Source organism: Protomyctophum parallelum, assembly GCF_964188405.1.
Source record: "Protomyctophum parallelum genome assembly, chromosome: 13".
Taxonomy (NCBI): domain Eukaryota; kingdom Metazoa; phylum Chordata; class Actinopteri; order Myctophiformes; family Myctophidae; genus Protomyctophum; species Protomyctophum parallelum.
The window spans coordinates 48,925,505-48,942,514 of NC_139708.1; the positions used below are offsets into that span (position 1 = coordinate 48,925,505).

A 17,010-nucleotide genomic window follows, 5' to 3' on the forward strand; every position below is an offset into this window, starting at 1 on the left:
AACCTATATAAGGAAAAACATTCAAAATGTCCTTATGCTTTGAGTAGTATATTTGTATTTGCTTTTTTTTTTTTTTTTACTTTGACTTTTCCTGTTTATAATTTCCTTAATGTTTATCATTTGTATATTTCAATGGCTCTTTGTACGCTTTTATTTAAAAAAATAAAAAAACAAAATGAACATTCACAACTGTACTGCATTATTTCATTGCGTGTCAATAGGCCTACACATGAATTATTTATTGTACATGGATACACATTATTTGATTATTTTGAACTCTAGCATATACATTTGCTTTGCATCAAAGCTTTCGTTCCGAATTTGCAGCTTTACACTTTATTTATTCATGATTTTATCTCCTTGTATTTGATATTCCACAGTAATGAAATTGAGCATAGCCTGATTATGACTTATCATGGTATAAGTCATTCATTGCTGACTAATTTTGGGCGGGAACTCCTTTTGGTGTTGTTATTATGTTATGCTTTAGCCAATAAAAAATAGCAGATCTACAAGCTCATCGTGCCACGAGCTTGTATAGGTCTGCTATTTTTGAAAAATCAAAGAACGACTGACATAGAAACATGGCTTTTTCAGAAAACTGTCAGGATGTAGAAGACATCTGTAGAATCTGATCTCGGGTCAAAATTGGTTAAAGATAAGCAACCTGTTGATGTGATGTGATGCCAATTAATGGTGAGATTATTACATTATCCAGGCTGGTAACAAGAAGACTCGCCCTGTTTCTGTTTTCCTCCCAGAATTTTCCTCAATGTGAGGGGTGGGAGAGGCTGGACAGCAGACGGCTGGACTTTGAATTTCTCTAACTATAAACTTTCATGACAGCAGAGCAGACAGCCTAAGTACAAATATAATTTATGAAAAGCTACTACAGTGAAGTCTGTTCACAGAAGTTGTTGTAGGATATGTGGGGATTATCTGACGAGGTACCATTTGAGTGTGCAAAACCTTACATATACTAAATAATACTAAATTGTTTATAGGGTCAATATAAGTAAAATAATATAGCCTTTCCACAGGAGTATCTTTTTATATTTTTCCAAAAAGAATACAAACAGCCAATAGCATATTACAAAGTGACAATTCCGGGAGGAAAAACGGGCAAGCACCGGGTCGAGTCTTCCGGTATTCAGGCTGTATTCTCCAGGCTTCACGTGGTTATCAAACCGGTCAGGGGTTTCCTTCAGTTTGAGTCATATCAGATTAATAATTAATAATCATATGCATGCTAGCCTACCCGTAGCTCTACAATACATCACATCAGGTTGGCTTTAAGAGTTGTTGGTCTGGGTACTTTCCCTTCAGCTTGTGTCATAATAATAAACTCATAATGCTACTATAGCCTGCCCTATAGGCCTACCAGTATCTCAGGCATAGCCGTGGGAAGTAGGGGTGCTGCGGGGTGCTATAGCACCCCCAGTGGTCTGGAGGGGAATCTTTCCATTTCTTTCCTTTTTTTAATTTTAATGGAAAATAATTATATCATAACCATTTTAACTCAAATAATTAAAAATTATATATTTTTTTTGCATAAAGTGTATGTTGTTGTTGGTTATTTGTGGGGGATTTAGTGCAATATTTACAAAATATACACAATGAATTCACGTCATCACGGGCCACCGCGGTGCACGCTGGACAGGTGTATTTCCTGTTTACATCCAGCATCATTGTAGATAGAAGTTGGGCAATAATCCCGAATGCGCACACGTCGACACTATAGTACGAGTTAGTATTATGTCTCAAAAACGGATTTCAGATTGGTTTCGAAAACCGTCTCCAGTCCAAAGCCTTAAGAGAAGAGAAGGAGAAGCTATACTAGAAGCAGCAGTAGCCAGCACCGCTGTTATATTGGATGATTCTTGAACTTGATCTTCCCGGACCCCCGGCCCCTCCGGTGTCAGTGCCACCGCTGCCCCCCCCGCAACAGTAGCCATGCCCCCGCAGAGACTAATGATGGTCCCGCCACCGAACTAGCCTGTGTTAAGTTATGCGTAGTTCTGCAGCTTAACGTTGCATTCGGAGAAAATGTATTAGATCCATTTAGCCAAGCATGGCATATTTATTATGTTAAGGGCTCCCTGTCACACATCAGTCTCACGGTGACAGACCCAATACTATAACGGAATGAACTGCTAGTCTGCTCCACACACAGGTAGTAGTCATGTGACCTGAGTCACCTGATCATGCTATAGGAGGCAGGCATGCATCCTATACCTTGCGCCTTGGCGCCTCACAGTGGCACAAGCATAACATTGCACATCATATAGAACAGTAGTACAGAATACATCTATATTAACAAGTGAGAAGTTGTCACGTGGCGCAAGCGAACTAGCCAATGAAAAGATGTGCGCAAAGCGAACTAGCCAATGAAAAGATGTGCGCATGAAAACAGTTCGCAACTCCCCCCACCCCCCTCCCTCTTTGGCTGCTGTAATGTGATCTCCCCTATGGATCTCCCTCTCCGGTGTCTCCGCACTCCGCAGAGAAACCTTACCTCACGGATAGTCGCCTCACCAATTCGCTTATTCCTTCTAAATCTCTGAATTTAAAATATAGCTCGCTCAGCGAATGTCTTAGTTACATTAACATTGTTCTTATAAACTACTTGGTTTGTACCTAACTACTACGATTAGACAGATCGCGTTTGTTATTTCGCTACTGCCAGTACTTCTGATTGCGCGCGCACACACACACACACACACACAACACTACCCCGTGTCCCACACACACACACAACACTGCCGCACGGATTTAAGCTGTCAAACCTATTTTGTTACAGTTAAATATGCCACAGACACTTGCCTGAACTGTGCAGCTGATATATATATATACAGCATTGTCATATTTAAAAGGCGCTTTATAGCTTCTCTCAGCTCAAAGCGTGTATGAATAAGGAGATAAATGAACAGCTGACGTCGGTGGGAGAGGACAGCTGTGTGTGTGTGTGTGTGTGTGAGAGAGGGAGGTTAACAGTCAGCAACACGTTAAATTTCTACTTCTACTAAAGAAAGAGGAGCCATAAGTCCATATCCATAAATTCGGGGACATAAACTGCGCAAAATACTGTTAAACATGACGGCATCAGCCTGCTGCATCCTCCTAGCTGTTGTGTGCTAAGCTAAATCATCATACAGAACCACAACAGTCAACACGGCATTGACCAGGGTTGCCACATTGACTGAGAGGGAAACAAGCAATTATACACGTGTCACTGCAGCTGTCTGTCTGGTCATGATCAGATCTATATGTATAGTCTTATAAAGTAAGGGATGATATTGTCGTTGTTGTGGGAGAGAAAAAAAGGTAATTATTTGTGTGTGCACGCATTTGAACACGTGCACGCGCATTTGAACGGGAACGCAGCCCCCCCCCCCCTAGTCTAAAGTATAGTTGCCACGGCTATATGATCTCAGGTATAGACAATTAAGACGCGCAAACGCGGGAAGCGAACGCAGCTCGTAAATTGCAATAACAACAATTAGTGGCTCAAGAGGTAGAGCAGGTCGTCCAATGATCCATGGGTCGGCGGTTCGAATCCCGGCTCCTCCTGTCTACATGTCGAAGTGTCCTTGGGCAAGACACTGAACCCCCAATTGCTCCCGATGTGCTGGTTGGTACCTTGCATGGCTTCCGCCGCAATCGGTGCATGAATGGGTGAATGTAATGCACAATCTATGTAAAAAGAAAAAAGAAAAAAAAAATACGTACTTTTTTTTTCTTTTTAGTTAGTAATTTTTTTAAGTTTTCTACTGTGTGTGTGTGTGTGGTTGTTTGTGTGTGTGTGTGTGTGTGTGTGTGTGTGTTACAGCTGCGCCCTCTGGTGGCGGGCGGGTGGTGTCACAGCGGGACAGACAGACACACACACAGACATGATCTGCAGGGTCTCATAGTTAGTGCTCATTGCATTCGCAATTAGATAGGTTGGTTGGCTATGGGGTTGTCAAGGTTGTTATTAAACCGCTCAGGGTTTACTTTAAATTATCCTTCAGTTTGGGTGTCATCATAATTAATAATATGCTAGCCTATATATATATATATATATATATATATATACCAATATCGGGGAGCTCTGGGTTTTAAGGGTCGTCAAGGCGGACACGTGTTGTTCATCATTGTACGGCTCTCTAACCGCTGATCATAAATCACTGCCGCTGCTCACCCCCCCCCCCCCTCACTCACCCCCCCCTAACTCACCCACCCCGCTCTCTCTCTCTCTCTCTCTCTATCTCTCTCTCTCAATTCAATTCAAAGGAGCTTTATTGGCATGAGAAAACATACGTTTATACATTATTGCCAAAGCAAAAGTGGAACAAAACAATCAAGATAAAACAATAAAATAAAGGTGTAAACAGAGCTCTCTCTCTCTCTCTCTCCTGCCAGTTGCCACCCCTCCACGGTCCACCTCTCTCTCTCTCTCTCTCTCTCTCTCTCTCTTCCTCCTCCCACTCCCCTCCCTCGCCCCCTCACTCTATCACAGACCCCCCCCCCTCTCTCTCTCTCTCTCTCTCTCTCTCTCCCCTCCGTCTCTCTCGATCTCTGTCTGCCCTCCCATCCCATGCACCTTCCACTCTCTCTCTCTCCGCGACCGATCGACACAGCCATTTTACACAACAAGTCGAACGCACTCATGTCGTGAGTGTGTGTGTGCGTGCGTGTGTGCGTGCGGCCGCGGCTCATGCGTGTGATGATCACCACCACCTGGACTGCGGTGGGATAACTAGTAAACGGCTAGTATTCTAGGAGGTGAAGAAAGATGGTGAAGAGGAAAAGCCTGGACGATTCGGACCAGGACTGTGGGAAAGGAATACCGTTTCCCATCCAGACGTTTTTATGGCGACAGACCAGGTTAGCGCGCGCGCGCGTGTGTGTGTGTGTGTGTGTGTGTGTGTGTGTGTGTGTGTGTGTGTGTGTGTGTGTGTGTTCAGTGCACATTGAACAGGTGTGTCTTTTGCCATGCTGCACTGCCGAAAATTAAAACGACAGCAGCATCATTTCCACAGCTGCCTCATGCAAACGACAAAGTCGCTTGCGCGACACACACACACACACACACACACACACACACACACACACACACACACACACACACACACACACACACACACACACACACACACACACACACACACACACACACACACACACACACACACACACACACACAGTCACACACACACACACACACACACACACACACACACACACACACACACACACACACACACACACACACACACACACACACACAGCATGTTTAATAAAAATGAAAAATGGACAGTTTCGCGTGAACGCGTGCATGATGACACGGATCAGTGATTCATGTATTAATATATGCGCCTCTATATGAATGACTTTGCAACGTGATGTGATGTCTGGATATTAATCGATATGATACACACATATTGTAAGGCACTGGTTTTCATATCAAGCTCCATTCTGATTCTATATTAATATTGCTGGGCATAATTGACCATTTGATGACATTTAGCCTCTCAGACCCATTTGAGCCACGGAACCACCGTTTGATGACATTTAGCCTCTCAGACCCATTTGAGCCACGGAACCACCGTTTGATGACATTTAACCTCTCAGACCCATTTGAGCCACAGAACCACCATTTGATGACATTTAGCCTCAGACCCATTTGAGCCACAGAACCACCATTTGATGACATTTAGCCTCAGACCCATTTGAGCCACGGAACCACCATTTGATGACATTTAGCCTCTCAGACCCATTCGAGCCACGGAACCACCATTTGATGACATTTAGCCTCTCAGACCCATTTGAGCCACAGAACCTGCACCATTTGATGACATTTAGCCTCTCAGACCCATTTGAGCCACGGAACCACCATTTGATGACATTTAGCCTCAGACCCATTTGAGCCACAGAACCACCATTTGATGACATTTAGCCTCAGACCCATTTGAGCCACAGAACCACCATTTGATGACATTTAGCCTCAGACCCATTTGAGCCACAGAACCACCATTTGATGACATTTAGCCTCAGACCCATTTGAGCCACGGACCACCATTTGATGACATTTAACCTCTCAGACCCATTCGAGCCACAGAACCACCATTTGATGACATTTAGCCTCTCAGGCTCTCAGACCCAAAACAATTATTTTCGTCATAATAATGCATAATACACATAATTCCATGCTGTATTGATGTTGGTATACTATTAGGAGAGATAACAGGCAAACGTTGATCAAAAATAACAATTATTCTATACATTCTCTACTTCATGTAAATTAACCCATTCTGAACGGGCACCCATTTTGGTGTCGGCATCATATTATGCTTTAGCTATTGAAAAATAGCAGATCTACAAGCTCATAGCGCGCCACCGAGTGGCGCGCTACGAGCTTGTAGGTCTGCTATTTTTTGAAAAACCGAAGAACGACTGACATTTTTAAAATCTGATCTCGGGTCAGAATGGGTTCATCAGACCAGTGTGTGTCCAGTGGAAACCTCGTATGAATCTGATCTCAGGTCAGAATGGGTTAAGCAATGCAACAATAATTCAACTATTGAGAGCGTAAACTAGAACCAAATGGACCTGTATAGGCAAATTCTATACGGGTTCTATAAGGGTCCATTTGGTTACCCAACTCTCCATCATGTATAGTTGCATGGGGACCACCTGGAAACCCCCTCAAGGACCACTGCTGGTCCCCGGACCACTGGTTGAGAACCACTGCTGTCGGCATACATTTACCTTGTAACCAGGCCAACAGCACAGCACACGGGTGTGTGTGTGTGTGTGTGTGTGTGTGTGTGTGTGCGTATGTGTGTGATGACTCACTGTTGTGTGCTGTATTGACATCATAAAGATTAGCATTTAGCAGTGGAGGAAAGTGCAAAGTACATTTACTTGAGTACAATTTTTAGGTATTTGCACTTTATTACTTTCTACTTTTGGTACTTTAAGTACATTTTGATGCCAATACTTTTGTATTTCTACTCGAGTTAATTATAAGTATATACGTTCTGTATGGCAGTATTGATACTTTTACAAAAATGTTGTACTTTTTTTCCACCACTGATTAATTGATTTAGAGACCATTCGGTGGTTCCCAAACCTTTTCATGTCAAGGACCCCCATTCGAAAAGACCTGCCACGGAACCCCATTTAACCTGTTCTGACCTGAGATCAGATTCATAAGAGGTTTCCACTGGACACACACTGGTCTGATTATAACCCATTCTGACCTGAGATCAGATTCTAAAAAAATGTCAGTCGTTCTTCGATTTTTCAAAAAATAGCAGACCTACAAGCTCGTAGCGCGCCACTCGGTGGCGCGCTATGAGCTTTTAGATCTGCTATTTTTCAATAGTTAAAGCATAACATGATGCTAACACCAAAATGGGTTCCCGTTCAGAATGGGTTAATGGCATTTCTATCTCTAGCATCCCCAATTTATAATTATTGTAAAATCAATGTCTACAACCAAAACATAAAATTACTTGTCTTTTAGTTCTACTGGATCTCTTCTCCAATATAGAGCGTCGCAGTCGATCCCGGCCCCTTTCAGAACGACGAGTGGCCCAGGAGATGATTCTCCGTTCATTTTCTCCATAGGCTTTTCAAAAATAAAGTTTATTTAAAGACTGTTACGCCGCGGACAAAGCCAACTCGGATCGTGCCAAATCATGACAACAATTACAATAATTAGAATGTTTTGGGGCCGATCAAATAATTAGTAAGAAGAAAAACAAAACGATTAGTTTTGTATGCTGCCTTTATTTTCTTCTTTCAATTTATTTGATCGGCACAAAATATTGTGTTCGGTGTCATGATTTGTCATGATCCGAGTTGGCTTTGTCCGCGGCGTAACCGTCTTTATTCAATTACAATTTACAATTTAGGCATTTAGCAGACGCTCTTAATCCAGAGCGATTTACATTAAGCAAGAACAAAAAAACATGGGAATACATCACATAAAAACATTTATCAAGAAACATGCGTAAGCTAAGAAAGTAACAGTGGAATATCTATATAATGAAGCTATACATATAAACTATACATCTATACTACTATGCTATACATATGTACTATGACGTGCTATGACTACATACAATGCAATTATAGTGCTGTCTACATAACATGCTATGAGTCTGTATCAAATGCTATCTAAGTCTACAGAAATGCTATCTAAGGGGGTGGGGTAAGTGCTATGGGCCATGATGGAGTCTGAAAAGGTGGGTTTTCAGACTATGGCGGAAGATTGGGAGTGATGCTGCATTTCTGACTGCAATGGGAAGTGCATTCCACAGTTTTGGAGCCAGAAGGGAGAAGAGTTTGGGACGTGTGGAGCGTTGTCCCGGCGTTTTTAGTGAGGGTACTTCCAGCTTCCCTGCGTTGGCTGATCTGAGTGCGCGGGAGGGTTTGTAGGGTTCGATCATACTTGCAAGATATGGGGGAGCCATACCTTTGGTTGCTTTGAATGCCAGCATCAGAGTTTTGTATTCTGTGCGGGCAGCGACCGGGAGCCAGTGGAGGGAGCGGAGCAGGGGGGAGACATGTGAGAACTTTGGCTGGTTGAAGACCAAGCGAGCTGCGGCATTTTGGATCAGCTGGAGAGGCTTAAGTGCACATGCTGGTAGGCCAGTAAGGAGGGAGTTACAATAGTCGAGTTTTGACAAGACTGTTGTCTGGATTAGGAGCTGGGCTGATTCCTGGGTGAGGAACGGTCTAATTCCTCGTATGTTATAGAGTGTGAACCTACAGGATCGAGTGACAGCTGTGATGTGAGTTTTGAACGAGAGCTGACTGTCCAGGACAACACCAAGATTCCTGGCTGTTGGGACAGACGTTACCAGGGCGTTGTCTACGGAAATAGTTAGCTCCCGCATAGGGCAGGACTTAGCTGGGAAGAAGAGAAGCTCTGTCTTGTCTGGGTTCAGTTTGAGGTGGTTGGAGGACATCCACTGTGAGATGTCAGCCAGGCATGCGGTGATGCGCTCTTCCACCTGAGTGGCAGAGGGGGGGAAGGATAGAAACAGTTGTGTGTCATCGGCGTAGCAGTGATAGGATATATTGTGAGCAGAGATGATAGAGCCAAGGGATTTAGTGTACAGTGAGAAAAGGAGAGGACCAAGTACAGATCCCTGTGGGACCCCAGTTTGGAGGGTTCGGGGGGATGATAACAGACCTTTCCAGGAAACCTGGTAGGTCCGGTCGGTGAGGTAGGAGGAGAACCACTTTAGTGCCGTTCCACCGATGCCTAGATCCGCTAGGGTGTCTAGGAGCAGCTGGTGGTTCACTGTGTCAAATGCTGCCGATAGGTCTAGGAGGATCAGTACTGCAGAGTGGGAAGCAGCTTGGGCAGCATGTAGTGCTTCTGTGACTGCCAGCAGGGCAGTTTCTGTGGAGTGGGCCTTCTTAAATCCGGACTGGTTGGGATCCAGCAGGTTGTTCTGTGAGAGATGGAGAGAGAGCTGGTTGGAGACAACACGTTCAATGGTTTTAGAAATAAATGAAAGGAGTGATACCGGTCTGTAGTTCTTGACATCTGAGGGGTCAAGGGTTGGTTTCTTGAGGAGCGGTGTTACTCTGGCTGACTTGAGGGCAGATGGGACGCAGCCTGAGGTTACTGAGGTGTTGATGATGGAGGTGATGAAGGGGAGCAGATCAGGTGCGATGGTCTGGAAGATTGGAGACGGGACAGGGTCAAGAGGACAGGTGGTAGGTCTAGAGGATGTCACTAGTTGTAGAACCTCGTCTGGGGAAAGAGGAGAGAAGGAGGACATGCATGGTATGTTGGGGTTAGTGTTGGTTGAGTCAGATGCCACTTTATGTGGGAGGGGAGGAAAGGAGCTGCTGATATCATCAACCTTCTTCTCGAAGTAGTTGACAAAAACATCAGCAGTGAGGGATGAAGGTTGAGTGGGGGGAGGGGGGTTAAGGAGGGAGGAGAAAGTGGAGAAGAGCTTCCATGGGTTAGAAGTACAGGATTGGATTTTGGTGTGGTAGAAGGAGGTTTTAGCAGTGGTTAGTGAGTGGGCGAAGGCGGAGAGGAGTGAGTGGAAGTGGGAAAGGTCATCTGGTATAGCTTTGTCTTGTGCCACTTTCTTTCGGCTGCCCTTAGAGGTGTCTGTTAAGATCTGAGAGTTTCAGATAGCCAGGGAGCCGTTGGACATGAGCGAGCTGGCCTGGATGAGAGCGGGCAGTGTTGTTGAATGCAGATGAGATCGAGGAGAGGAAGGATGAGGTTGCAGTGTCAGGTGAGAGGGAGAGGAAGGACTCCAGGGAGGTATAAATACTTTTTGAAAAGCCTATATGGAGAAAATTAATGGAGAATCATTTCCTGGGCCACTCGTCGTTCTGAAAGGGGGTGGGACTGCGACGCTCTATAGTGGAGAAGAGATTCAGTAGTTTTTATTTGTTGACGAAATTGTCAATATACAGTAGCCTACTTAGTCATAGTTTTACTCATCATAATTTCATGGTTTTTATTTTGTTTTTATTCCGTTTTCAATTTTCATCAGTGAAATATCTTTCGTCATAGTTTTAAGTCGACGAAATCAACACTACTTTTGTCATATAAGCATAGAAGCCTGTTTTAATTTGTTTTAATTGTACATTTCCAGTGCATTCCTGCGTCCGAAGTTGGGGAAACAGTATGAGGCTTCATGTGTGGTGAGTCATTTCCATAATTATTTATGACCATGTCTGATACCGAAAATATCAACACTTTGACACTGCAATCCAACATAGCCTACAGTATTTGAATGGATGAGACATTTTGTTAAGTAAATGGTAAATGGACTGCGTTTATATACATTCAGAAGCGCCTTTCCTTCTGTAAAGCACTTTACAACGTATTTTTATACATTCACACTCACACGAGAAGGAAACCATTAGTCCAGGGGCCGAGATAGATTTTCGTACCACCTAAGGTGACCGTAACATTTTAATATTTTTGTATTCCTACGTACATCATGTCTTCCTATAAGGCAACACGTTCCACATTTCATTATTTTTGTATTTGTATTTATTTATACATTTTCACGATAAAAAAAAAAATAGCAGACCTACAAGCTCGTACAGGAGCTTGTAGGTGTGGATTATTGTGAGATTTACCATGGCAACCGGCCAATCAGAATGAAGTATTGGCACTAACCGTTTTAGAATTAAATTTAGAATTGTGTTGTTGTTGATGGTACCCCAACTTTATATATATATATATATATATATAGGTGTATATATACACATATATACACACACACACACACCTGCAAATCAAGGATGCGCTAGATTCCGTATTTAGCAAATTACTTCCCCATCTTGTTTCCTCCCGTTGCCCGTGGGAGGGGGTGCGAGGAGGGGAGGGGAGGGCTCAAATCCATTAATGGCATCTTCACATCCCTCTGGATCTAATTGTAAACAAAGCTGCCACTGTTGTTGCTGCTCCCAGATGGGTACAGCCTCGCTCGGGGGCCATGCGGGACCTTTTCACTCCCAAGAGGGGGAGAGGCTTTGGTTTCTGTCTGATGTCTCCCCCCCCCCTCCCTCCCTCCCTCCCTCCCTCTCTCTCTCTCTCTCTCCCTCTCTCTCTCTCCCAGTCCTTCGAGCGTGTGCTGGTGGAGAACAAGCTCCACGGCCTGTCCCCGGCGCTGTCGGAGGCCATCCAGAGCATCTCTCGCTGGGAGCTGGTCCAGGCGGCGCTGCCACACGTCCTCCACTGCACCTCCATCCTCCTGTCCAACCGCAACAAGCTGGGTGAGAGACGACGCACCGTTACAGCACACACATGTACATTCTATAGAGTCTTAAGGCATATTATACTGAAGATGACATTTAGAATTCTGCACAATGAATTACAAATGAGCGAGCGTGTATAGTGTCAGTAAATGGTGCATTTATATAACGCCTTTATCCAAGGCGCTTTACTGTGCATTACATTCAGCCATACACACACACACACACACACACACACACACACACACACACACACACACACACACACACACACACACACACATAGATTGTGCATTACATTCAGCCACTCACACACCGATGGCGGAGGAAAGCACCAAACCGGCACATTGGGAAGCAATATAGGGGTTCAGAGAGTCTTGCTCAAGGACACTAACTCTGGGGGAGCCCACAGGGATCGAACCGGGAACCTCACGGTTCCCATCATCCAGCTGCTCTACCGGGACACTCTGCCCACTGAGCCACTGCCAGCCCCCCCATGTCTGAAGGTCCTTTAACCCTCTTAACCCATTCTGACCTGAGATCAGATTCTAAAAATGTCTTCTACATCCTGACAGTTTTCTGAAAAAGCTATGTTTCTATGTCAGTCGTTCTTTGATTTTTCAAAAATAGCAGACCTACAAGCTCGTAGCGCGCCACTCGGTGGCGCGCTATGAGCTTGTAGATCTGCTATTTTTCAATAGCTAAAGCATAACATAATGCTAACACCAAAAGGGGTTCCCGCCCCAAAATGGATTAAGCCTGACGTCGAAAAAAAACAAACCGAAAGAATATATATTCAAAGATTTGTGCCGCATTTTCTTTACAATTTTTCAAAAATAGCAGACCTGCAAGCTCGTAGCTATGAGCTTGTAGATCTTCTATTTTTTAATAGCTAAATTATAACATAATGTTTAAAACACCAAAAGGGGTTCCCTTGTAGGTCTTGTAGGTCTGCTATTTTTTAAAAACCCGTGAAAATGTGGCGCAGATAATCGGTATCGAATCGTTTTGCTATATGCAAATAAATCGACTGTATCAATACTACATTTGTGTGTATGTGGTATTTAGCATTCTTTAGAAGAAAATAAAATAAAACAGGGGTTTTAATTACTTAGTCTAAAATAATGTCAATGTATTTTGAGTATAGTTATACTGCGATTTCGATTTCAAATCATTAAATCGTATCGATGCACAATCTATGTAAAGCGCCTTGGATAAAGGCGCTATATAAATGCACCATTTACCATTTATCGTATTATCGGATCGCCATAATGAACCAATATCGTGATATGCATCGTATTGTAAATGTACACCCCTGATATTTTACATAAACGTATTAAATTTTCCCCCGGGTTTATTTTTTAAATGTAGCCTCTTTTTACATTTTCACCCAAGTCATTAAAGGGAAGCTCCGCACACTTCGATCTGTTGCACAATCAATGTATTTATTTAGCCAGCTTTGGGTCTCCTGACCTGGCCTGAAGAAGGTCAAAGCTTGCTAAATAAATACATTGATTGTGCAACAGATCTGAGTGAATGAAACTTTATTGACAGCCGTAGCCAGTAGATGACAAACAACAATTAAAAAACATACAAAACAGTTACAAATAAATACATTGGTTCATAAAACTCTAAAAACTCTCTTGTAAAAAAATAAGAAAATCTATAAGAGGCACTCGTACCAATGTTTCCACATCAGGGAGCGGTATCTAACAGTGCTAAACCTAGGATTAGTCAACACCTTAATCACATTATTAAGTGACCCATCAAGTCTGCTTTTAAAGCTGAACATGAGGTTTCTTAAGTACTTGAGTGTGCGGAGTGTCCCTTTATTGTTCTCATGTTCCCTTTGTGGCCCCAGCACATCACTTAAGTCTTTTCAGCGGATGAGCGGTGGTTCCTTTTTACATTTTCACCCCAAGTCATTATGAAACCCTGTCGAATTTACTGAATTATTGAGTCAATGTATAAGTAAAGCTGAACATTATTGAGCGTTTGAATGTCCTCCATAAATGATGTTCTCCTCCGGGTGTTATATTGATGGCAAGACTTTAAATCAATAATGAACACTTTCAAATGCAGCCGGTAACGTCCATTTGACACAACATAACCTCGCAACGACACTTGGGGCCCTATTTTCACCCCTCATCCCTAACCCATTTAGACCTGAGGACGATAATACAAAAATTAATTCCTTCTAAATTCTGACAGTTTTCTGAAAAACCCATTTCTATGTCAGCGGTTCTCAAACATTTTCATGTCAAGGACCCCCAAAATTATATGTATTTGGCCGCCGACCCCCATCTGAAAATATGTTGTTCCAGGGACCCCCCCCCCCCCAGAAGCAAAGATATGAGTTAAAAATTATCGCTCTGAAAGAATATATATTCAAAGATTTGCGCCACATTTTCACGATTTTTGAAAAATAGCTGACCTACAAGCTCATAGCGTGGCACTCGGTGCCGCGCTGTGAGCTTGTAGATCTGCTGTTTTTCAAAAGCTAAAGTGTAACATAACGCTTAAAACACCAAAAGGGGGTTCAGCCTAAGCTAAATGCCTAAATTGTAAATTGCTTACTCGGCCACCAGGACAAGCTGGGAGTGTGTTAGCTGTGGGTGTTGGTGGCGTGTTCCCTCCGTCTAACACGTCTTTTTTTTCTTTTTTTATATATATTTTTATCCCACGATTTTCTAACCCATTTTCACCCCTGTGTCAATCATCTAATGTGATCCTGGGCTCTACACACCCTCCACCAACCTAGTCCCCATATATGGGGGACAAGGGGAGAGCAACGGACTTGAACTCATGCTTCCTTCATGCCTGAGTGTCCAAGTTGCTCCTTTACACCTGCCAGGGGGGAGTTTCCCTGGTTGGACGTAGCGCGTGGAAGGAACACGTTATTCCAACCAGTTCCTTTCCCCTCCATCAGGCGCCACCGGCTGGCCAGGGGGAGGCAGTTTAGAGACCAGGATTACTGCATGTTTTTTGTGAGGGTATACCTACCCTAGGGGACACGGGGAGAACATGCAAACTCCACACAGAAAGGCCCTTTCGCCAACCCCCGCCTTCGGGTATGGGCACTGATCCAGCATCAACAATCTAATGAAAACTAAATCAATCAATGATAAATCTATACATCATTGATTACAATGTATAGGCATTTAGCAGACGCTCTTAATCCAGAGTGATTTACAGTAAGCAAGAGCAACACATGGTAACATGACCAGGATTACTGCATGTTTTTTGTGAGGGTATACCTACCCTAGGGGACACGGGGAGAACACTAACAGGTCTTGACTCCCCCCCCCCCCCCCCCCAGGCCACCAGGACAAGCTGGGCGTGGCCGAGACCAAGCTGCTCCACACGCTCCACTGGATGCTGCTGGAGGCCGCCCAGGACTGCAACCACGAGCCCTGCAGCCTGGGCCACGGCTGGTCGGCCGCGGGGAGCAGCAGCAGCAGCGGCGGTGGTTTCCTCCAGCAGCCCGGCGTGAACCAGGCAGGGTTTAACCAGGGGTTCCCCTCGCCGTCGGGGCCGGGGGCACCCGTCCCACCCCCACCGGGGGCCCCACCCCCACCGGGGGGCTCCTTCTCCTGCTCGGGGGCCGGCTCCGGGGCTCCGGCGGCGCCCCAGCGGCACGGCGGCGAGGCGCAGCCGGCGGAGGAGCAGGACGAGCAGGCGCGCGCCAAGCTGTTCAACAAGAGCATGGTGACCGTGGAGCTGTTCGTGTTCCTGTTCGCCCCGCTCATCCACCGCATCAAGGTGTGTTACGGACGTTTATAGGCCCTCTGTCGGGTGTGACGGGGGTCTTCTCTGTGGCCCCTAGCCTCTGTGGGGGCGACGGGGCCTTCTCTGTGGGGCGACGGGGCCTTCTCTGTGGCCCCTATACCCTCTGTGGGGTGACAGGGGCCTTCTCCGTGGCCGCCCCCTACCCTATACAAGATCGCCACTTTGTGCCGCGCTGCAAGCTTGTAGATCTGATGTATTCTGTAATAGCCGACGCGACGACTAAAATGACACGGATGCTTTCCTGGTTTTAAAGTGCACATTAATTATACGATGACATTAACGCACGCACGCACGCACGCACACACGCATGCACGCACACACACGCACACCCCTATTGATCTCTGTGTAAACAGATTGGTTTTACTTCCCAGGGGATTACCTCTGTGTTTGCCTGCCGTGCGACAAATGATGTTTTGAGTGAAAACGCAGCGAGAGCATTACATGCAGTCTCATGATCCTAAAGGTTCCTAATGAGATCCTGGGATATGATGGTGTGTTTTTTTTAACCCATTCTGACCTGAGATCAGATTCATACGAGGTTTCCACTGGACACACGCTGGTCTGATTAACCCATTCTGACCCGAGATCAGATTCTAAAAATGTCAGTCGTTCTTCGATTTTTCAAAAATAGCAGACCTACAGGCTCGTAGCGCGCCACTCGGTGGCGCCCTATGAGCTTGTAGGTCTGCTATTTTTCAAGAGCTAAAGCATAACATGATGCTAACACCAAAATGGGTTCCCGTTCAGAATAGGTTAAATAATGACTCTTCAGCCGGTTGATTTTGTTTGAATTAATTACAGAAAAAATATATAACGCAATGATTTTTTTTTTTTTTTTTTTTTTCTTCCCGCAGGAGTCTGACCTGACCTTCCGATTGGCCAGTGGTCTGGTCATATGGCAGCCAATGTGGGAGCACCGCATGCCCGATGTCCCCGCCTTCTCGGCGCTCATCAAACCCGTCAGAAATATCGTGACAGGTGAGTGACGCACGGAAAAAACACCAACACAACCATTTTCAAACCCCGTCAAACTCTTTTTTTCCGTCGTTAATCCATTCCGGGCGGGATCCCCTTTGGTGTTATATATAGTATAATGTATAAAGTATATTATAACAGTTTGACTGCGGAAAACGATTTACCAGACTTTTAATCAACCCCCCTTCACTGCCGAGATTGTTGTATTACCTTTAGAGCATACGCTGAATTATTTGGGCTTTTAATCCGCGAAAATCGAGCGAAAAAAGCTTCCCCCGTTTGTTATGAACGGCCGGACCACCCGCCATCTTGGTACACCCGGAAGACGCAGCACAGGACCCTCCTCCATGAGGCGTTGAACCCCATTCGTTTGTATTGGCCTCAATTTCCCAGAAGCCCTAGCAGCCCACAGCATGTGACGATTTCCGGTTTCATCATCCAAACAGATGCATCTACTCTCTTTCTCCGCGGCGAAGAAGGAATTTCTATTTATTTTTTACATTGCGGCGG

The 17,010-nt window shown here is 44.8% G+C and overlaps 1 protein-coding gene across 1 annotated transcript in view; it reads left to right on the forward strand.

Moving 5' to 3' along the window:
- Positions 1-4,774: 4,774 nt before the first annotated feature.
- Positions 4,775-17,010, forward strand: part of LOC310868737 (protein unc-80 homolog) — a gene marked incomplete at both ends in the record, with an annotated part of 182,345 nt that continues 170,109 nt past the window's right edge. The window contains 5 exon segments of the mRNA XM_083779197.1: positions 4,775-4,866; positions 10,626-10,674; positions 11,601-11,757; positions 15,056-15,498; positions 16,380-16,503. Of these exon segments, the coding sequence (XP_083635323.1) occupies positions 4,775-4,866; positions 10,626-10,674; positions 11,601-11,757; positions 15,056-15,498; positions 16,380-16,503 (865 nt within the window).